Source organism: Bison bison, unplaced genomic scaffold (genome assembly GCF_000754665.1).
Source record: "Bison bison bison isolate TAMUID 2011002044 unplaced genomic scaffold, Bison_UMD1.0 scf7180017864180, whole genome shotgun sequence".
Taxonomy (NCBI): domain Eukaryota; kingdom Metazoa; phylum Chordata; class Mammalia; order Artiodactyla; family Bovidae; genus Bison; species Bison bison.
The window spans coordinates 298,325-321,082 of NW_011494752.1; the positions used below are offsets into that span (position 1 = coordinate 298,325).

The following is a 22,758-nucleotide window of genomic DNA, read 5'->3' on the forward strand; positions in this document are numbered from 1 at the left end:
CACGGGCCCTCTCTCCCGACTGAGGTCTTTCTCTCTGTTCTTCAGAACCTAGCTTCTCTCCAGCTCATGGACTCATCTCCATCCACTGTTGACCCAGCAGTGAACCTGGGCTTGAAGCAGGACAGAAAGGAGCAGAAGCTTCTGTGCTGTGTGTGCCCCCTGGATGTGACTCCCTCAGGTCAGAAGCTGAGCAGCATCTGAAATCTATTTCCTGTCCTTCACCTCCCAGCCCTGCCTGGGCTTCCAGCAGGTAGAAGTCACCCCTCCCCATTGTTTCTCATTCCCCGTCTTTGAAGAGAGACAGACAGAGAGAGTGAGTGAGAGATGCAAAAGAGAAATTGACTGAGGTTTAACATTTTTCTTGTATATGTACAGACAAGAGGAGGCAAAGGGATCACCAGAGGCCACACCCATTTTTCTGGATTCAAACACTTGAGAAAATTGAGCCCCCAAGCCCATGTCTCAACTCACTTTAGCTTTCCCTACCCTACCCCTTCCTAAAACACAAGTTAGTTTAAAGAACAGAGTCAAATTTTGTTGGGCCCATTTATTATTTGAATAATAATAAATGAATATTAATACAGTCATATGGTTCAAAATTCAAAATTTTCAAAAGGGTTTATACTACTAAACCTCCCATTGCCTCCCATCTGAGTCCCCACCTCCTGGTTCCTCTCCACAGCAGCAACCAGTGTTACCCATGTCTTCTGAATACACATTTCTAAGATATGAAAAATATGTATTTGTGTGATCCTTCCCTGTAGAACACAAGTAGAGGTGTCCTATACACACTTCTGTGCTTTTTCTTGTTCACTGCATTATGATTCCCTATAAAGAGATATAATTACTTTTACAGCTGCATAGTATTGCTTTTTAAGAGTGTATCAGAATTTATTTAATCAGTCTTCTAGGGACACAAGTTCTACTGCTTCCCATCTCTGGTTATTTGCAGAGACAGCCCAAATCCAGTCTGCCACCACCCAGCTGTCCATAGGAACAGCCTGTGTGGAGGCTCCACCCCCAGAAACCCTGGCTTATTTGCATGCTTACATATGATTGAACAGCACCTGGCCCCATGGTGCGAGTGCCTGGTCTTCCTGTTTTGCCTGCCCCACCTCCCCTGTTGGCTAACCCTGGTACTGAGGGCACTGGTCACACATACACCTGACACAAAATGACCACTCTTCATTAGCACTGCACCCACAAAACTATCTAAAGTGCTACCTAGAGCTGCTGCTGTCTCCATGACCAGCCTCTGCCAGAGGATGCAAGATCCAAGGCAGATCTATACAAATGGGCAGAAAGAACTGTGAAGAGACCCTCTGCCCCAGGACTGGGGGAAGGGGAAGCTCCCAGACACAGGGAGCCAGAAGGGGACTGTCCTCTCAAGCTAGCTGTCCCTTGCATTTTGAGACTTCCACAGGCCTGGAGCCAGGAGAGGAGACCAGAGTTGACAAATGAGAACTGGGGGAAATCTACTCAGAGCAGAAAGGGAAATCCCAGAAAATAAGAACAGGTAAGAAAGGACAGGAGGTCTGGCTCAGTCTCTTGTGGGGTCCCTGGGTCCTGGTATGCACAAGGTTTTGTTTGAGCCCTCCAAATGTCTCTGGCGGGTACGGGGTTTGATTCTAAATGTGATTTCACCCCTCCTACCATCTCATTGGAAGGACTGATGCTGAAGCTGAAACTCCACTATTTAGTCAACTGATGTGAAGAACTGACTCATTGGAAAAGACCCTGATGCTGGGAAAGATTGAAGGCAGGAGGAGAAGGGGACGACAGAGGATGAGATGGTTGGATGGCATCACTGACTCAATGGACATGAGTTTGAGCAGGCTCTGGGAGTTGGTGATGGACAGGGAGGCCTGGCGTGCTGCTGTCCATGGTGTCTCAAGGAGTCGGACATGACTGAGGGACTGAACTGAAGAACACAAGGGGTTAAACAAGAAGGAAGAAAGAGAGAGAGAAAAAGGACTAGAATGAGAGGAAAGATGGGCCAAAGAGCTCCTTCCAGCTGGACTTCTGGATTCACCTGGCAGGAGCCCTGCCCGGGGCACCTAGGTGGCCATCCCCATAGAGAGCCCCCATCCTCCCCTCCCAAGTGAGGACTGGGGAGTCTCAAGAAAGATCTGGCATGGCCTAAAATGATTTGAGAAACCCAGAGGCAAAATAAGTAGAAAACAAACAAAAAAAATTGCCGAAGTTAAGTCTTCTGGAAAGGTTTAATCATCACTCTAGACTCCCAGTTGGCCGTTCCTTTTCTCTCTGCGATAGGAATGCAGCAGGTCGGGAGTCAACAGAGTTGAGAAGCCCATGGGTCAGGCAGCACAGGCTATGGATACTTCCAGCAGGGTTGAGGAGGCAAGGGCAGAAGATGGGAGAGGGAGGAACCTGGGGTGGGAGCTGGGAGAAACTCAGTGCCCAGCCCCTCCCCTCTCCACACTCCCTTGTCTTTGGGTCCTAGACACATTCCTCGCCCCAAGGACCACCTAGTACTCAGGGTAGCCCCCGTGGGAGAAGACAGGGAGGTCAGGGGCACAGGTAGCAGCCTGGGGCAGGCAAGCCAGGGGGTTGACCTCACAGGACCCAGCATCCTGGCCTTCCCGGAAGTAGATGGAGTCAGCAGAATCCATGGAGGGCTCCTGGTCAAAGAAGTTGTAGGGTCTCAAGAAGAAGCCCACACCGTTCCCCACCGTCACCGTGTTGGGAATATCCTCTGCATGTGGGATGTGCAGGAAACCGGCTGTCACCCAGGCCACCAAGTCCTAGTGGGGTAGAAACAGAGTCATGACTCCTGGCACTGCTAAGGACACTTGCCTCCCCCAGGATTCACTTTGGGAGCCCAGCTTCAAACAAGAGAGTTTGAAGTCTTTAACGTTTTTCCTACTAGCCCAGAAATCAAAGCATAAAGAATCAATTTCACATTGGGAGCAATACCAGAACTCCTTGCCAGCCTACAGTCTCCATCTCTGACTTTCCCTGTCACATCGCCATCAGTCTATACATGGGAGGGGAATAATGCAACCTACAGGTTACTTCAGCACCTCCCCCGACTCTGGGGCTATTCCCAAACTAACTGAGAGAAGGAGAATGGAAGAAGGAAGATGAGGCATTGAGAGGCAAAAAAGGCTGACATTTAGAAATCAATCTTTAGTGTGAAGCCAAAAACAGAGATGTTGATATAAGCGATGTTATCTTCCGTGGTCACTCGAGCCCTCCTGAATCCTGCAGCCCTTAAAGGACTCAGTCCACAGAGCTGAGGCTGAGACTGAGACCGAGAGGGCTGCTACCTCTTGAGGGTCTGCAGATGAACTCCCAGCTTAGGAAGTTTCCTTCCACAGGTAAGGAGCAGATCCATAAGACCACAGAAGCAGGAGTCAGCTCAGCCCTTCAGGTGATCACCGGTTTTCAGGCCCCCCTGCCAAGGGAAGGTGGGGCTGATCTCTGTGCCCCCCACCCCTCCCTCTTCTCCCACAGTTAGCTGACCTTTCCAGCAATGGTCTCATTGTTGATGAAGTCAGAAAAGTCCACGGTGGGAGTCCAGGGGTCATTCTGATTGAAGACGCTGGAGCTGCTGGGCTCTGTCTCCTTCCTCTGGGTTATGGCCAGCTGATACCTAGAGATGCTCTGGTCAGGGGTCCATGGTCACTGTCCCTGTCCCTGTCCTGCTTCCTGATCATCATGGAAGGGAGCTGAGTCCATGGACCTCAGGTTTCCCCTCTCATCTATAGTCACTCAATGTCACCCTGGAAGTTGTCAGTAGCTCAACATCTTTCCATGTCTACCTGTTGATCCCTTGCAATTTAACAGCATGACCCAACCAAAACAGAAAAGACTTTTCCCACCTGGGCTCTAGCATTCCCAGGGGGCTGTGTATCCACTGTTGGCCTTTTGATACCCAAGAAATAAGTTTTGTACTCTTAGCTCACCTGGTGTAGAATTTGAACTGGATTTCCAATTGCCCCTCCCAACATGCTCTTCTCATCTCATCCACCCCCCTCCAACAACACACCCCACCCACCTCCCCCAGCTGAAGGCTCTCTCCATGGGGCTGTTCTGGGGCATCGGCCCCCCAGCAAAGCTGACGGTCTGGATGCGATAGCCGCGAGGGTGCCCCCACTTGTTGCTCTGGTTGCTGGCCAGGTACAGGTAGCGAGGGGAAGCCCCTCCCAGGGGGAAGGCAGCCTGCTCCTCGGTCTCCAGCTGCTTCCGGGTCACCTGCAGCCTCTGTATCTGGTGCTCAGGGCTCCAGGGTATCGCCGTGGGGACAAAAGCCATATCCTCAGCCCAGACCCAGTTTTCCAGTCCTGGGGGTGGGGGGCAGTGCAAAGGGGGAGAGGAGGAGGGAGGCCTGGTCAGGCAGCTGCCCTGCCCCTCTGGACTTTGCCTGCACCTGTCTTCAGAGTTGGGGTCAAAGAGAAGACCAGACTGAGTGTGTCCCCTGCTTCCCTCCCCTCTCACCCAAAGATGCCTCCAATCTTTCAGCCCCCTCTACAGAAATCGTTACCTCCCTTAGGGTGTCTTACCTCCCACGTCCAGATCCACCTTGTAGTGGGCACTGTGGGTGTGGATGGGGCCCAGCGTGTGTTCCCCAACCTGGTTTCCGTATCTTCGGGCAGCACCAAAGAGGAACGCTGAGCTGATGTAGCCCGTGGCATGCAATTTGACTTCTATGGCCCCATTGGGGTAGAAGACCATATCCCACACATAGTCATAGTTGAGCATCGTGGACACAGACCTGAAGACCAGCACTGTCTGCGCAACGCCCCCAAAATAGTGGGAAAGAAAATCTGAGTGGTGTCGCCTCAGGGGCAGGCCCTTGTTCTGCTCAAACACACAAAAGGCATCATGTAGTGTCTTGGGGGTTTGGGACTCCACAACGAAGTGCCAGTCCATGTAGGTGGCCAGGTAAGGGCAGTCTACTCCACGAATCAGGGGTGTGGCGAAGTAACCCATGCCAAAGCCACTATCCATATAGCGAGTGAGCATTGCTGCTGGAGTATTCCCACCGTAGACAGCACCAGCCTCTTGCAGGCTGATCTCATAAGCCAGCCGTTCTCCCTGGAATCGAATGTCAAAGACCCTAGGACCACTGAAAGCTCCGAGGCCAAAGGAGAAAGTCCACAATGAGGAGGCCACTCGATTGCCCTGGACACTGAAGCGGGGGCCCTGAGGATGGAACTGCAGAGGGGGAGTTGGACCCGGAGGCACCTGGGACTTCAGGGACCAGAACCCACCTGTGCCATCGTCTGGGATCACCACCACATTCACCCGGCCAGCCTCAAACTGCTCCTCCAGCTGGGCCAGACTTTCATAGTAGCGGCCTTGAAAGAACACCTTCTGGACGGTCCAATCGGCAGGGTCCAGAGCCTTATGGTCTACCAGAAGCTCCAACCCCACGGGGTGCAGGTAAGGCCCACCCTTTGTGATGTTATAGTAGATGCCAAACCAAGTGGACCTATCACCTGACTGCACTCCACGGGGAGCTGAGTTCATGGTCAACAGTTTCTGTCCTCCTTGTTTGTAGGAGCAGCAGTGGTGCAGGACACCAGCAGCCTGGGGCAGCTCTCTGTCGAAGATCATCTGGTCTATGTCCAGGTACTCTCGGAGAAGCACGGGGCGTCGGTAATAGGGCAGGGGCCCCCCATGACGCTCCACTGTCACATCCCGCATGTAGGAGGGCTGGGGCAGCGGCCCCACCACCAGCTCAGTCACATTGGGCTGGGGTTGTCCGCCAAAGAAGACAATGGCCAGTGCCTCCCGGGCAGGTGGGGGGCTCCCCCTGTCCAGGTGGGCCAGGGCTGCAGCCTTGGGGGGCAGCTGAAGTTCTACCGAGAAGACACAGTTGTCTGAGGGTCGGGCCTGGGCTGCATCCACCAGGTCTGGCCCCAGCTGCTGGGTCAGGAAGCTCATCACAGTTGTCAGCTCTTCTCGGCTCAGGTCTGCAAACAGCTGGCTCTGGTCAGGGTGTGTCCAGGGCTGGTCACTAGGGGATCTGGAGGGGCAGCGGGGAGGCAGACTGGGATGACATTGCTTCCCAACTCCCTCCTCACTCCCAGCACCACCTTCCTCCCTGCCCATCACCAGAAGAGTCCACAAGGACAGAAAAATGAAGATGAACATCGCTAAAACTCTTGACTCTTCAGGCTCTTGAATCAGAATGCAACATGCAAGATAGACACACGGACAGACAGAACGGGTTGCACGATGCCTCCTTAGTGTCTGGAAGTTTCTGGCTCTGGGTGGTGCTTCTGGACAGTGGCATGATGGGTACATTCAAGACAAGCAGCCAAGGGCAGAGGGTTGGCAGGGAGTGGAGGCTGGGGTGGGGGCAGTGGTTAACTCAGTTCGGGAAATAGGGCTGAGTTTCAAATCTGCATTTTAACTGGCCCACGTCATTTTAACTGGCCCTCTGTCTTCTTGTTCCAAATCAAACACTCAGTTCAAGGTTGGGGCACAAAGTGGGTGAGGGCTGGGTTTGTGAGACACAGCTGGAGGGAGGAGAGGAAGATGTGACGGGGGCAGAAAGGAACTGTCCTTGTGCTCTTCCTTCCTGCTCCAGGCCCAAACTTTCTCCTGGCTACCTGGCTGTAAGCAAATCACACCTGAGCACAACCCTCCAGCAGGATTCGCTCCTTCCTTCCTCTAGACTGGGAAGCCCTCATCACTGTCCTCTGCTCCCCCATCACCAGAATCCTACAGGCCACAGGAGCCTGCAGAGTCATGCTGAGACACATGCTGAGAAACTGGGGGACTAATGTCTGAGCCAGTTCAACATCGTGGAGGCCCTGAGCTCCCTGAGTCACTGGAGGGGATCAGGCAGTGGGGGGAGCAGTCATAGTGTAAGAGAGACCCCCTCCTTACCCCATGAGCGGGCCTGATGGACCATCACAGGTCACGGTGCCCGGAACCCTGGCTGTGAACTTAACCTAGCTGTCCACATCCCTCATCCCCAGGAAACCCTTTTCCAGAATATTGTAGAAGCAAAGAGCAAAGCCATCTCTGTTGTCAGGCAGGTGATGTGGGGGAGACACCATCTTCTGTGCAGCCAGGTCCTGACAGGATCAGAAGAAACTGAGGGTTCCAAAGATGGGACATGCTTCCCTGGTGATCTGGGGGAGAATCCTTTCCAACATACACACCTCCAAGACCACTTCCCCCGAAAGGCACCTTAGATGACCTTGCAGACAGAGTATGTTTGCCTGGAGGAGAATGGACAGTACATTCCAGCCAAAAGGATCAGAACATGCAAAGGTACAGACTTGAAACAGCCTGGGCATGGGTCAGAAATGGCCAAGGTCAGCGTACTGGGTGTGAGGTGGAGACAGGAGTTGGTGGGACAGCAAAAGAGATCAGGTCAGGAAGCCTTGTGCAGTGTGTGAGTCTTAAGCAAAGTAGGCATTGCAGAAAGACAGAAATCTGGGAACATGTGAAACCAGGGAAATCAACCCCACAAAAGTCAGGTTCTCCAGATACCAGCTGCTTCTGCAACCAGCTCTATTTTGATATGCAAATCCACATATGGGTCATTTTGTTATCAACCTGGGTCCTAGACTCTTACATCAATAGAACTGATAAGAGGCTGGTGAAGTAAATCAAGTGAGAGTTAACTGGTACTCAAGGTGCAGCAGGAAGGAGCAAGAACAAAACACAGGTTCCCTGCTTGCCCTCTGTGGACTGGTTCCTTCAGTGGAGTAAGAGTGGGGGCAGATCTATAGAGCGGGCCCCAGGACTGGCTTAGGTGGTCCGCCCAACTGCTTGTCGTGCTGTGTGCAGGGATCGTGCCCAATACACTGCTTTTGCTTTTGGCAGCTCAGAAGTGGCAGTACACTTGTGTTCTTTCTGTATCTTATGGTTCATGATTGCCCCAGCTGCTGGTCCATGCCGGTATGTTTAATGCCTTACAGTTTCCCTGTATTCTGTTGCTAAAGGAGACATTTGTCCATGTGCCAGTGCAAGCACCCCAGTCAAGGGTCTTCAGCCCCAGTCTCTGAAATTGAAACGGTTCATGCGGACTTTGTAATAAGAGGAGCAAAATCTAAGGGCATGTCCAGCCCTGGCCACAAGGCCAGCCTCTCCAGGCCAAGAACTTCATTCTGGATCTTTTGTAAGCGATGGCCTCTTCTCCTTGGTAAAAACACATCATCAAGAGGATGGATAATGCTTTCCCTGTGCTTGGGAAAACTAATCCCAACCAGTGTGACCAAGCACAGGTCAAGAAGAGCCACTCTGCTGGGGTATCCTAGGTCTCCTAGGGAAGGTGGGTAATGCTCAGGGAGCAGGAGGGAGAGATTCTGCCTGACCTGCTGGAGGAACTGATATAGAAGAAGGTGCCCCCTGCCCACCTCCTCTAAGTGTCCTGCTGATACATCCCTTCCTCTGATGTCCTTTCATTGTAGGCTTCACAATCATCATGTCAGCCAGCCTAAAAGAAAAAAGGAGTCTCATTTGGAGAATTACTAGAAGACACGACCTATTGCCCCCACTGGGTCTTATTTCCCTTTAGACAAACTTGACCCCAGCCTCTGTGAATATGCTCAAGGTGAGTTGTCCTGGGACCCAGAGCCCATCTCCAGCCCCCAGATCTGGGCTCCAGGTAGCGGTGCCTGAGCTGAGCTTCTGCTCAGAGGCCTGGTCCAGCAGCAGAAAGACATGCAGGTCACTACACTCTGATCTGCAATCTGGGGACACAGCTCTGACTGTGGTTCTGAGCAGGGCTTGGCTGTGGGACAGACAGAGACTGTGACACTGGACGGGAGGCAAAGGGCCAGACTGAGGCCAGTGACCTGGAGAACAAGAGGAAGGGAAGGTCTGAGCAATGTGGTGGGTGGAGTTGACAGGACTCGGTGTCTGATTGGCTGGGTGCGTGGGTGAAAAGGGCACAGTGACTTAGGCGACACAAAGACACAGTGTCCATTTGGTGACTTGGTAATATATGGACTTTTCTTTTTTTGGTCCCACACTGCAAGTTGTAGGACCCTAGTTCCCCAACCATGCATGGACCCTGTGACGGCTGCAGCAGAAGGGAGGGGCCCTAACCCCTGGACCACCAAGGAATTTCCTCTAACCAGTGACCTGAGTGGGTGAGGGCTTTCCTCATCAGAAGGACCTACAAGAAGAACAGCAAGGTTAAGGGGGAAACCAATAAGTTTGAGGTTGAGGTGCTCCTGGGAAGCCCCAGCACAGATGTCCAGGAAAAAAACCATTGTTTCTATGGGATTCCGGGGATGGGAGAACAGCTTCTAGGCTAGAAATTGAGATTTAGGTTGAACGACAAGAAGTAATCATTAAAGATAGGAGAGCCTGCATTCACCCAGGGAGGACTGTACAGAGGGGAGAGAGGAGGGCCAGGGCCAAAGGCCAGAAAATGCCCAGGTGTGGGGCTGAGCAGGCTGGTTGGCGGAGCAGAAGCAAAGGAGTCAGCACAGGAGCCAGAGAAGAAGCCAGCATGCCCTCGGAGGGGTCAGAATGTGAGGAGGTCACAACAGGCAAGAGTTTTCATTAGGGACTAGTCAGAGCGGACCAATGCCACCCAGAGGTCCAGAAAGTAGTGGCCAGAAGGGCTGTGGCTTCTGCACCAGCAGAGGGAGGGGAATGGGATGAGGAGGGACTCAGGGGGAGGGGAAGCTGACCCTGGAAAGGGAGAGCTCTCCTTGGAGGAGGGTGCCTGGAAGGAACAGACCCAGGGAAGACACCCCCCAGGAGAGGCAGGGTCCTGGATTTGACTTAAGTGAGATGAGTTAAGAGCCAATTAAAAGGGAAATATTTACAATTCAGAGAGAGGAGTGGATAACTGAGAGAGAACCTTCTGGAGGGGGCCAGGAGCAGTGGGTTTCCCTTAAAACAGGTGAAGAGTCTGTAGAGATAATGAACTCATTTTCACTGCCAAATCCAGTCAAAGATGCTGTCTGGGAGAGCCAAGAAACCTTTTTTTTTGTTGTTAGGGATTTAATTTTCTCCCATCCCACCATGCTCTGTATAAAGTTAACAAGGATCATCTAAGCAATTATCTAAGGAATTTGACTTGAATGGCCCCATTGGAGTGAAAGATCACATCCCACACATAGTCATAGTTGAATAAGGTCAACACAGATCTGAAGACCAGCCCTGTCTCCACAAAGATCCCCAAAATAGTGAGAAAACACTTCTGAGTGGTGTCACCTTAGGGGCAGGCCCTTGTTCTGCTCAAACATGCAAAGGGCATCATGTAGGGTCCTGGGGGCTTGGGACTCCAGAAGGAAGTGCCAGTCCACAGAAGTGGCCAGATAGGGGCAGTTGACGCCACGGGTCAGGGGCGTGGCAAACTTGCCCACGCCAAAGTCTCGATCCGTGTAGCGGCTCACCATTGCAACTGGGGTATTCCCACCATAGACACCAGGATCTCTTGCAGGCTGGTCTCATAAGCTAGCCGTTCTCCCTGGAATCAAACGTCAAAGATCCTAGAATCACTGAAAGCTCCGAGGCCAAAGGAGAAAGTCCACAATGAGGAGGACACTCGAAGCGGGCACCCTGAGGATGGAACTGCAGAGGGGGAGTTGGACCCGGGGGCACCTGGGACTTCAGGGACCAAGACCCACCTGTGCCATTGTCTGGGATCACCACCACATTCACCTGGCCAGCCTCAAACTGCTCCTCCAGCTGGGCCAGACTCTTATAGTAGTGGCCTTGAAAGAACACCTTCTGGATGGTCCACTGGGCAGGGTCCAGAGCCTTGTGATGTATCAGCAGCTCCAACCCCACAGGGTGGAGGTAGATCCTAGCCCCAGAAATGTTGTAGTAGAGGCCAAACCACGTGGCCCTGTCCCCTGACTGGACGCCGCAGGGAGCTGTGGTCAAGATGACCAGGTTCCTTCCTCCTTGTTTGTAGGAGCAGCAGTGGTGGAGGACACCAGCAGCCTGGGGCAGCTCTCTGTCGAAGATCATCTGGTCTATGTCCAGGGACTCTAGGAGAAGCACGGGGCATCGGTGATACGGCAGGGGGCCCCCATGATGCTCCACGGTCACATCCCGCATGTAGGAGGGCTGGGGCAGCGGCCCCACCACCAGCTCAGTCACATTGGGCTGGGGTTGTCCGCCAAAGAAGACGATGGCCAGTGCCTCCCGGGCAGGTGGGGGGCTCCCCCTGTCCAGGTGGGCCAGGGCTGCAGCCTTGGGGGGCAGCTGCAGCTCTACTGAAAAGACACAGTTGTCTGAGGGTTGGGCCTGGCGTGCATCCACCAGGTCTGGCCCCAGCTTCTGGGTCAGGAAGCTCATCACAGCTGTCAGCTCTTCTTGGCTCAGGTCTGCAAACAGCTGGCTCTGGTCAGGGTGTGTCCAGGGCTGGTCACTAGGGGATCTGGAGGGGCAGCGGGGAGGCAGGCTGGGATGACATTGCTTCCCAACTCCCTCCTCACTCCCAACACCACCTTCCTCCCTGCCCATCACCAGAAGAGTCCACAAGGGCAGAAAAATGAAGATGAACATCGCTAAAGCTCTGGCTGTCTTCAGGCTCTTGATTTGGAGTGCAGCATGCATGATGGACAGACCGACAGGACTGGGTGCACAGTGCCTCCTTCAGTGTCTGTAGGTTCCTGTCTTTGACTTGTGCTTTGGGTCAATGTGTTATTATACACTAAGGAAAAGCAGCCGAGGAAAGAGGGTTGGCAGTGGTTGGAGGTTGGGGTGGGGCAGTGATAAGACCAGGCTCAGAAGATGCACCTGAGGTTATAACCTGAATTTTAAGTGGCCCATGTCAGCCTCTGTCCTCCTGTTTCAAATCAAACACTCAGCTTCACTGTTGGGGAACAAAATGGGGGAGGGATGGATGTGGGAGACACAGCTGGAGGGAGGAAGCGGTAGAAGTGATGGGTCCCGGGGCTCTTTTTCCACTCTCTTGATGGAACCTTGCCCCTTGCTACATGGCTGCAAGCAAAACTCCCCTGTGTTCAGCCATCCAGCCAGATTCCATCTTCCTTCCTCTAGTCCATGAAGCCCTCTGATGAGGGCTCCCAGGCAGCAACCAGAACCCTAATGGCAGGCATAGGAGCCTGGAGAGTCATGCTGAGAACACCAATCACCTGTAGGGAGCTGAGGGGCTTAAAAGCTGAGCCAAGTCAACATCTTGGAGGTCCTGAACTCCCGGAGTCACTAGAGGAAAGTCTGAAAGGAGTGAATCCATTCAGAAGCTGGAGGGGGTGGGAAGTTGCAGCTTACAGAGACCCCCACCCCTTGAGCAGAACTGAAGGACCACATCAGATGTCAGGGTGCATAATACCCTGGCTGTGAATTTAACCTAGCTGTCTGCAACCTTCATCCCCAGGAAACCCTTTTCCAGAATGCTGCAGAAGCAGAGAGCAAAGCTATCTCCATTGTCAGGCAGGTGATGTGAGCTAGACACCATCTTCTGTTCAGCCAGATCCTGAGGGAACCAGGAGAGACTGAGGTTGCAGAGATGGGACATGCTTCCCTGGTGAACTGGGGGAAAGTCATTTCCAACCTGGACTTGTCCAAGACCACTTTCTCCAGAAGTCACCTTAGATGACCTTGCAGACAGAGTATGTTTGCTGGAGGAGAATGGACAGTACATCGCAGCCAAAAGGATCAGAAGGTGCAAAGGTACAGAACTTGAAGCACCTGGCATGGGCAGGAAATGGCCAAGGTCAACGCATTGGGTGTGAGGTGGAGACAGGAGTTGGTGGGACAGCAGAAGAGATCAGGTCAGGAGGGCTTGTGCAGTGTGTGGGTCTTAAGGAAAGTAGGCATTGCAGAAAGATAGAAATCTAGGCACTGTGAAATCAGGGAAATCAACCTCAGAAAGGTCAGGTTCTCCAGATACCAGCTGCTTCTGCAACCAGCTCTATTTTGATATGCAAATTCCACACACGGGTCATTTTGTGACCAACCTGGAGCCTCAGACTATTACATCAATTGAATTGAAATGAGGCCGGTGCAGTAAATCAAATGAGAGTTAAGTGGTACTCAAGCTGCAGCAGGAAGGAGCAAGAACAAAACACAGGTTCCCTTGCTTGCCCTCTGTGGCCTGGTTCCTTCAGTGGAGTAAGAGTGGGGGCAGATCCGTGGAGCAGACTGAGGGCTGGCTTAGGTGGTCTGCCCACCCCTTTGGTGGTGCTGTGTGCAGGGGTCATGCCCAACCCTGCTCTTCTCCTTTCACCTCAGAAGCAGCAATACATTTCTGTGTTTTTGTGTCTCATTGTTCATAACTGCCCGGACTGACCAGTGCTTGCAGATATTTTTAGTCTGTTACAGTTTCTTTGTATTCTGTTGCTCAAGGAGATGTCTGTTCAGATGCCAAGTGCAAGCACTCCAGTATAGGAACTCAGGCCCTAGCCTGTCTCAGTTTGAAAGGTTCATGTGGAGTTTGTAATAAAGAGGGGAGAGAAACTAAAGTCAAACCCATCCCTGGCCCCACAGCAAGCCTTTCCAGCCCAGGAACTTCATTCTGGATCCTTTGATAAGTCGTGGTATTTCCTCCCAGCTCAGAACACATTGTCAAGAGAACACCTAATGCATTTTTTCATCCCAACCAGTGTTAGCAATCACAGATCAAGAATGTCCACTCTGGTGGGGAATCCCCAGGTCTCCTAGAGGCGAGGAAGTGATGATCAGGGAGTGGGAGGGAAAGCTTTGGCCTGACCGTGAGGAGGAACTGATAGAGCAGAAGGTGCCCCTCTGCCCACCTTCTCTAGAAGCGTCTTGCTGTCACATTGCCTCCTCTGAATTCGTGTCATCCTAGGCTTCACAATCATCATATCACACACCGTAAACAACTGTTTGAAGGTGTTTCTGTTGGACAGTTACTCAGGGGAAAGGAGCTACACATCCTGCTTCCTCCAGTAAGTCTTATTTCCCTTTGGACAAACTTACCCGCAGCCTGTGTAAATGTGCTGAAGGCGACTCTATCCTTGGGAGCCAGGTGCCATCCCCAGTCCCCAAGCTGGGCCCCAGAACGTGCTGCCTGAGCCTGCCTGCTGTCCCTGAGTCCCCATGAGGCCAGTGGAACCCCTCCGGATGCCCTGGTCACTGTACTCTGATCTGCACCCCAGGGGTACAGCTGTGGCTTTATGCTGAGAGAGCACCGAGTGTGTCAAAGACAGAAGCAAGGACAGCGACAGGAGGCAAAGGGTCAGATGAGGCCAGTGACCTCCAGGACAGAGAAGAAGTGAGGAATCTGAGCAATGTGGCCGGGGGTGTTGGCGGGGACATGGTGTCTGATTGGGTGGGTGCGTGAGAAAGGATACAGACTCTTTGGTGACCCAAGGACACCAGGTCTCCATTGGGTGACTTGGGAGGGTGAGGGGCCGTCTCCAGAAGAAGGACCTACAAGAAGAGCAGCAAGTTGAAGGAGGATTCTAACAAGCTTGAGGTGAGGTTCCTGTGCGAAGCCCCAGCATAGATGCCCAGAAAAAAGGCCACTGGGTCTAAAGGTTTCAAGGGCCAGAGAACAGCCTCTAAGCTAGAAATAGAGATTTGTGTAAAACAACAAAATGTAGTCATTGCTTAGATGATAAAGAACCTGCCTGCAATATGGGAGACCTAGGTTTGATCCCTGGGTTGGGAAGATTCCCCAGAGAAAGAAATGACCACCCACTCCAGTATTCTTGCCTGGAGAATTCCATGGACAGAAGAGCCTGGCAGGGTACACTCTATGGGGTGGCAAAGAGTTGGACATAACTGAGCGACTAATGCACAAACATAGGAAGCCTGAGTTCACCCAGAGAGGACTCTGCAGAGGGGAGTGAGGAGGAGCAGGGCCAGAGTGCAGAAGATGCCCACGTGTGGGGCTGAGCAGGTTGGTAAGCAGAGCAGAGGCAAAGGAGCCGGCATAAGAGGCTGAGAAGCATGCGGCATGCCCTCAGGGGGGTCAGAATATGAGGAGGTCCCGACAGGTGAGACTTTTCAGTAGGGATTAGTCAGAAGGACCAATGCCACCCAGAGTCCAGAAAGTATCAGCTGGGAGGGCCTGTCATTCTGCATCAGCAGTAAGAGGGGAGTGGGATAAGGAGAAACTGGGAATCTGGGGCCTGCTGGGGACGGGAAGCTGATCCACGAAAAGTAGAGCTCTCTTTAGAGGAAGGCATCTGGGAGGCACAAGCTGAGGGAAGACCCTGTACTGGAGAGTCAGGGTCCTGGCAGAGACTTAATGAGATGTGAGTCAAGAGCCAGTCAAGAGGGAGAGATAAAAAGTTCAGGGAGAGGGTTGGATAACTGAGAGAGAACCATTTGGGAGCAGCTGGAGGGGTGGGTTTCCCCTTAAAACAAGTAAACAGGCTGTAGAATAAACGAGCCCATTCTCACTGATATGTGCTGTGCTAAGATTCAGTCGTATCCGACTCTTCTCGACCTGATGGACTGTAGTCCACCAAGCTCCTCTGTCCATGGGATTCTCCAGGCAAGAATACTGGAGATGGTAGCCGATTTTCACTGATAAGTCTCTCAGGGAAGCTGTCAGCAGGACCTCATATACCTTTTTTATTTGGTTAAGGGTATCCCCTGTTTCCGAACCCACCAAGCACTGTGTAAAGTATACAAGAATCTTCTACACAATTATTAGTATCTCATCACCACACAAACTACTACCGATTTTTGGATGGGATTTGACCTTATTCAGTAACTGAACCTGCCAGGTGGTAAGTGCTCCTAAATATAGCAGTGTTCTGGGACTTCTCGGACGGTCCAGTGGGTAACATTCCCCTGCTCCCAGGGCAGGGGCCTTGGTTGGATCCCTGGTTGGGGAACTAGATCCCACATGCTACAGCTAAGACTGAAGGTCCTTCATGCCACAACTAAGACCTAGCACAGCCGAAGAAAGGAAGAAAGAAAAATATTTAAGAAAACAAAACAAAAAACCCTGACAAGAAACTTTTAAAAAAAGCTCTAAGCAAGCATCTACACACACTCACAGGCACACTCACCACTTGCAAACACTCACAGCCTTGGTCTGGACATGGGACTCAAGGCAATGACTTGCAAGATATTCAACCAGGCTGGGGAAGGGGTGGACACCGCATTTCTTTCTTCCTCTTGCCTCCAGCACTGACTATTGTGCAACTGACCATAAAAAGGAGCAAAGATGAGGTGGAGACAACAGCAAAAGCACGTCGTGGAGAAGTTCAACGACTCAAGTCAGAGAAAGAAGAGGCATCAAGTCAGTATCAGAGCCACAGTGGCCACAGCACCCATTTTTCTCCTCTGTCTCAGTCTTTAGCCTCTCCTTTCCCTCCATCTCTGTCCTCTGTCACTCTGACTTTCACTTCAGGTCATGTTATAAATTCACCCACCCAGCACTGGCCCTGTCTCCTGACTGAGGGCTTTCTCCCTGTTCTTTGGAACCTAGCTTCTGTCCAGCTCAACTTCATCCACCTTTGTCCCAGAAGTGAACCTGGGCCTGGAGCAGGACAGAAGGGAGCAGAAACTTCTGTACTCCCTGGATATGATCTCCCTCAGGTCAGAAGCTGAGCAGTATCTGAAATCTGTTTCCTGTCCCTCAACGCCCAGCCCTACCTTGGCTTCCAGCAGGCTCTCATTCCCCTTCTTTGAAGTGAGACAGACAGGGAGAGTAAGCAAGAGACAGCAAAAGAAATTTCTTAAGATTTAACATTTTATCTTGGAGATATACAGGCAAGAAGAGGCAAAGGGGTCACCAGAGGCCACACCTCTGTGCAATGCAGGAGACACAGGTTCTCTCCGTGGGTCAGGAAGATTTCCTGGAGAAGGAAAAGGCAATACACTCCAGTATTCTTACCTGGAGAATTCCATCCATGGAGGAGCCTGGTAGGCTACAGTCCATGGGGTCACAAAGAGCTGGCCATGATTGACTGACTAAGCACAGAGGCCACAGCTATTTCTCTGGGTCTCAAACACTTGAAAAATTGAGTCCCTGGGCACAGTACCCTCCCCTACCCTGAAAGTTAAGTTGCTCAGTCGTGTGCGACTCTTTGCCACCCTGTGGACTGTAGCCTATCGGGCTCCTCCGTCCATGGGATTTTCCAGGCAAGAAAAAGACAAGTTACTTTAAAGAATGAAGTCAGAATCTATTTAGCCCCATTTATTTTTTGAATAATAATAAATGAATAGGCAATACAGTCACACGGTTCAAAATTCAAAATGTACAAAAGGATATGTAGTATCGAGTCTCCTCCCTCCCAAGTCCCTACCTCCTGGTTCCTCTTCACAGAGGCAACCAGTGTTACCCGTGTCTTCTGAATATGCATCTATAAGATACGAAAATATGGGTTTATATGATCCTTCCCCATAAAATGCAATTCTGTGCATTGCCTTACTCTTTAGAAGAGTAATTTCTATGAAAAGATATAGTTTTACAGCTGCGGAGTATTGCTTTGTCAAGCCGTATTAGAACTTACTTAACAAATGTTCTAGGGAAGGACAGTTGTATTATGTCCAGTCTCTGGACATTTGTGGAGAGACCCCGGATCCTGAAGGGACAGCCTGTGTGGGAGGCTCCACCCCAAGAGGCCCTGGCTCATTTGCATGCTCACACGTAATTGGTCCGCCCCTGTCCCCATGGCATGGTGTGACTGGTCTTTCTGCTTCTCACCCTTGGCTCTCACCCAGTCTCCCATCTTGGCTATTGCCAAGTTCAGAGGACCCTGGTCACACCACACACCTGGCACAAAATGATCACTCCTCATTACCACTGCACCCACAAACCACCTCAAGTGCTAACTAGAACTGCTGCTGTCTCCATGAGCATCCTCTGCAAGAGGACGCAAGACAGGCCTATACAAACCGGCAGAAAGAACTGTGGGGAAACACCTTGCCCCAGGACTGGGGGAAGGGGCAGCTCCCAGACACAGGGAGACAGATGGGGCCTGTCCTCTCAAGCTAGATGTCCCTTGCATTTTCAGACTTCCACAGGCCTAGAGTCAGGAGAGGAGACCAGAGTTGAAAAGTGAGAGCTGAGGAACATCTCCTCAGGGCTGGGATGTAAATCCCAGGTTATAAGAATAGGTAAGAACAGGAGGAGGTGAGGCGAGAAGGAAGAGGGAGAAGGAGGACCAGGATGAGAGGAAACGTGGGCCAAAGAGCCCCTTCCAGCTGGACTCCTGGATTTACAAGCCTGCCAGGAACCCTGCCCACGGCCTCTAGGCAACCAGTCCCAGAGAGACCTCGCTTCCTCTCCTCTCAAGTGAGGGCTGGGGAGTCTCAGGAGAGACCTGGCATGGCCTAAAACCATTTGGGGAAAGCAGAAAGCAAAGACAAAAGAAAAGAAAATGAAAAACACCAAACCGTGGAGTCTTCTAGAAACGTGTAACCATGACTCCAGCCTCTCAGCTGACCGTTCCTCTCCTCTGCGACAGGAACCCAGCAGGTTGGGGTGCGCAGAGCTGAGAAGCCCCTGATTCAGGCAGCATAGCTTCAGGATGATCCCAGTGAGGTGGTAAGCAAGGGAGGACGATGGAGGAGAGAGAGGACCCCGGGGCGTGAGGAGGGAGAAGAGGGCACAGGCTCCCCAGTTCCTGGCCCTTCTCCCCACACTCCCAGACCCTGGAGCCCCAGTCTCATTCCCCATCCCAGGGAACACCGAGTTCTGGAAAAGCCCCCGTGGGAGAAGGCAGAAAGATCAGGGGCACAGGCAGGAGCCTTGGGCAGACAAGCCAGGGAGTTGACCTCACAGGACCCAGCATCCTGGTCTTTGTGGAAGTAGATGGAGTCAGTAGAAGTGATGGAGGGGTAGAAGTCAAAGAAGTTTAAAGGTTGCAGTAAGAAGCCCACACCATTTCCAACTGTCACCATGTTGGGAATGTCCTCTGCAAGTGGGATATGCAGGAAACCAGCTGTCACCCAGGCCACCAAGTCCTAGTAGGGGAAGAAAGAGGGTCATGAGCCCTGGTGCTGCTAAAGACACCTCTGCCTCCCACAGGATTCACTTTGGGGGCCCACCATCACTCAAGAGGGTTTTAAATCTTTAAACATTTTTTCATAGTAGCCCAGAAGTCAAAGCATAAAGAATCAACTTCATATGAGGAGCAACACCAGCTTCAATGACCCAGCCTACAGGTGCCACCTCTGACATTTCCCATCACATCGCCATCAGCTTACCCATCCCAAGAGAAATGATGACACCCACAGGCTACTTTAGCACCTCCCCCGACTCTGGGAGAGTTCCCAAACTGTAACTGAAGAAAGGAGAATGGAGGAGGTTAGATCAGGTTTGGGTGGCAGAAAAGTCCAACATTTGGAAATTAGTCCTTTAGTGGTGAAGACAGAAATGAAGTTTTAGGTATAAGAGATGTGGTCTTCCCTGGTCATTCCAGCCCTTCTGAATCCTGGGGCCCTTAAAGGACTCAGTCCACAAGCAGAGACTGAGAGAGCTGCTGCCTCTCGAGGAAAGGCTGGAGCCTCAGCCAGGGTCTGCAGATAAACTCCCAGCTTAGGAAGTTCCCCCAACAAATAGTGAGCAGATCCACAAAAGCACAGAAGCAGGAATCAGCTCAGCCCTTCAGCTGATCACGGGTTTTCAGGCCCCCCGCCAAGGGATCTCTGTGCCCCCCATCCCTCCCTCTTCTCCCACAGTCAGCTGACCTTTCCAGCAATGGTCTCATTGTTGATGAAGTCAGCAAAGTTCACAGTGGGAGTCCAGGGGTCATTCTGATTGAAGATGCTGGAGTTGCTGGGTTCTGTCTCCTTCCTCTGGGTCACGGCCAGCTGGTACCTAGAGATGTTCTGGTCAGGGGTCCATGGTCACTCTCTCATGTCCTGCTGCCTGATCATCATGGAAGGGAGCCGAGCCCATGGACTTCAGCTTCCCAGCTCATCCACACCATCATGGTGATGTCACCCTAGTGTGCAGCCGGCTTCCTGCACATCCCACATCCTACCTATTGAGTAGCCAAACACCTTTTTTTTTTTTTTTTAAGATACAGTACTTGGGTGATCTTTTCCTTCATCTTTCTTTTCTCTTGACCTGAGCCCAACATCTTTTCATGGCCTTCTCCTGTTGATCCCTTTGGATTTCACAGCATCAGGAAAACAGGAAAGACTTATCTGCCTGGGCTTTAGCCTTCCAAGAGGACCATTTATCTACTGTAGGCCTTTTGATAACCTAAAGGAAATGCTTTGTGCTCTTACGTCACCTCGTATAGAATTTGAACTGGGTTCCCAATTGCCCCTTCCGAGTGCCGAAGAATTGATGCTTTTGAACTGTGGTGTTGGAGAAGACTCTTGAGATCCCTGGACTGCAAGGAGATCCAACCAGTCCATTCTAAAGGAGATCAGTCCTGGGTGTCCTTTGGAAGGACTGATGCTAAAGCTGAAACTCCTGTACTTTGGCCACCTCATGCGAAGAGTTGACTCATTGGAAAAGACTCTGATGCTGGGAGGGATTAGGGGCAGGAGGAGAAGGGGATGACAGAGGATGAGATGGCTGGATGGCATCACTGACTCGATGGACCCAAGTCTGAGTGAACTCCGGGAGTTGGTAATGGACAGGGAGGCCTGGCGTGCTGCAATTCATGGGGTGGCAAAGAGTCGGACATGAGTGAGAGACTGAACTGAACTGAACATGCTGTTCTCATCTAATCCACCCACCTCCAGCAATACACATCACCCACCACCCCCAGCTGAAAGCTCTCTCCATGGAGCTGTTCTGGGGCAGTGGCCCCCCAAAAACTGACTCTCTGGATGCAATAGCATCGAGGGTGCCCCCACTTGTTGCTCTGCTTGCTGGCCAGGTACAGGTAGTGAGGGGAGGCCCCTTCAGGGGGAAGGCAGCCTGCTCCTCGGTCTCCAGCTGCTTCGGGGTCACATGCACCCTCTGTATCTGGTGCTCAGGGCTTCAGGGTATTGCTGCAGGGACAAAAGCCATATTCTCAGCCCAGACCCAGTTTTCCAGTCCTGGGGGTGGGTGGTGGTGCTAAGGGGGAGAGGAGGAGGGAGGGCTCGTCAGGCAGCTGCCCTGCCCTTCTGGACTCTGCCTGCACCTGGCTTCAGAGTTGGGGTCAAAGAGAAGACCAGACTGAGTGTGTCCCCTGCTTCCCTCCCCTCTCACCCAAAGATGTCCCCAGTCTTTCAGCCCCTCTACTGGAATCCTTGCCTCCCCTAGGGTGTTGTACCTCCCACGTCCAGATCCACCTTGTAGTGGGCACTGTGGGTGTGGATGGGGCCCAGAGTGTGTTTCCCAACCTGGTTTCCATATCTTTGGGCAGCACCAAAGAGGAACACTGAGCTGATGTAGCCTGTGGCATGGAATTTGACTTCTATGCCAAATTTCCTTAACCTAGCTGTCCACAACCCTCATCCCCAGGAAACCCTTTTCCAGAATACTGCAGAGGAAGAGAGCAAATCTACCTCCATTCTCAGGCAGGTGATGTGGGGGAGACACCATCATCTGTGCAGCCAGGTCCTGACAGGACCAGAGAAACTTCTGCCCCCCACTGGGCAGAAGACCATATCCCACACATAGTCGGAGTTGAGCATCGTGGACACAGACCTAAGGCCAGCACTGTCTCCAGCACTCAGTCACATTGGGCTGGGGTTGTCTGCCAAAGAAGACGATGGCCAGTGCCTCCTGGAAGGTGGGGGGCTCCCTTTCAGGTGGGCGGAGGCTGCAGCCTTGGCGGGGAGGCGCAGCTGCAGCTCTACTGAGAAGACACAGTTGTCTGAAGGTCAGGCCTGGGCTGCATCCACCAGGTCTGGGCCCAGTTTCTAGGTAAAGAAGAACATCACAGCCATCAGCTCTTCTCGGCTCAGGTCTGCAAACAGCTGGCTCCGGTCAGGCTGTGTCCAGGTCTGGACACTGGGGGATGCGGAGAGGCAGGGGGGAGGCAGGCTGGGATGACATTGCTTCCCAACTCCCTCCTCACTCCCAGCACCACCTTCCTCCCTGCCCATCACCAGAAGAGTCCACAAGGACAGAAAAATGAAGATGAACATCGCTAAAACTCCTGACTCTTCAGGCTCTTGAATCAGAATGCAGCATGCAAGATAGACACATAGACAGACAGAACTGGGTGAATGATGCCTCCTTAGTGTCTCGAAGTTCCTGGCTCTGGGTGGGTCTTGTGGGTGATGGCATGAAGGGTACATTCAAGACAAGCAGCCAAGGGCAGAGGGTTGGCAGGGAGTGGAGGGTGGGTGGGGGTAGTGGTAAATTCAGTTTGGGTATGGGGCTGAGGCAGGAATCTGCATTTTAAGTGACCAATGTCAGCCTCTGTCTTCCTGTTCCAATTTAAGCACTCAGGTTCAAGGTTGGAGCACAAGTGGGGGTGAGCTGGGTTTGAATACACAGCTGGAGACAGAAGAGGAAGATCTGACGGGGACAGAAAGGGACTGTCCTTGTGCTCTTCCTTCCTGCTCCAGGCCCAAACTTTCTCCTGGCTACCTGGCTGTAAGCAAATCACACCTGAGCACAACCCTCCAGCAGGATTCACCCTCTTCCTCTAGACTGGAAGCCCTCATCACTGTCCCTGCTCCCGCATCACCAGAATCCTACAGGCACCCACAGGAGCCTGCAGAGTCATGCTGAGAACACAAAGCACCTACAGGGAGCTGGGGAACTGAGGGCTGAGCCAGTTCAACATCGTGGAGGCCCTGAGTTCCCTGAGTCACTGGAGGGGAGCAGGCAGTGGGGGGAGCAGTCAGTGTAAGAAAGACCCCCTCCTTACCCCAGGAGCAGGACTGATGGATGATCACAGGTCAGGGTGCCTGGAACCCTGGCTGTGGACTTAACCTAGCTGTCCACAACCCTCATCCCCAGGAAACCCTTTTCCAGAATACTGCAGAGGAAGAGAGCAAAGCTAC

At 52.3% G+C, this 22,758-nt stretch overlaps 3 protein-coding genes and 1 pseudogene across 4 annotated transcripts in view; all 4 read right to left on the minus strand.

Moving 5' to 3' along the window:
• The window catches only part of LOC104990779 (primary amine oxidase, liver isozyme-like), a gene marked incomplete at its 3' end in the record, with an annotated part of 14,219 nt that extends 12,612 nt beyond the window's left edge, over positions 1-1,607 (minus strand). Inside the window, exon 1 of the mRNA XM_010843097.1 lies at positions 9-1,607. The remainder of the gene's footprint in view (positions 1-8) is intronic.
• Positions 1,608-2,194: 587 nt separating this feature from the next.
• LOC104990413 (primary amine oxidase, liver isozyme) lies at positions 2,195-6,260 on the minus strand. Its single transcript, XM_010842486.1, has 4 exons — positions 4,527-6,260; positions 4,022-4,307; positions 3,487-3,616; positions 2,195-2,765 (listed from the first exon to the last, which is right to left on the minus strand). The coding sequence occupies exons 1-4, from the start codon at positions 6,121-6,123 to the stop codon at positions 2,490-2,492; spliced, it is 2,289 nt and encodes a 762-aa protein (XP_010840788.1). The 5' UTR covers positions 6,124-6,260; the 3' UTR covers positions 2,195-2,489.
• A 2,070-nt stretch (positions 6,261-8,330) lies between these two features.
• On the minus strand, positions 8,331-12,041 carry LOC104990416 (primary amine oxidase, lung isozyme-like). 2 transcript variants are annotated; one of them, XR_825510.1, is made up of 3 exons: positions 10,578-12,041; positions 10,344-10,417; positions 8,345-8,425 (listed from the first exon to the last, which is right to left on the minus strand). XR_825510.1 is itself a non-coding variant. In XM_010842487.1 (2 exons), exons 1-2 carry the CDS (start codon positions 11,512-11,514, stop codon positions 8,412-8,414), a joined length of 951 nt encoding a protein of 316 aa, XP_010840789.1. In that variant the 5' UTR covers positions 11,515-12,041; the 3' UTR covers positions 8,331-8,411. The 2 variants fall into 2 exon arrangements, 1 of the variants encoding a protein (XP_010840789.1); XM_010842487.1 differs by lacking the exon at positions 10,344-10,417 and having other exon boundaries at positions 8,331-8,425.
• Positions 12,042-18,134: 6,093 nt separating this feature from the next.
• On the minus strand, positions 18,135-20,839 carry LOC104990415 (annotated as a pseudogene).
• Between the last annotated feature and the right edge of the window lie 1,919 nt (positions 20,840-22,758).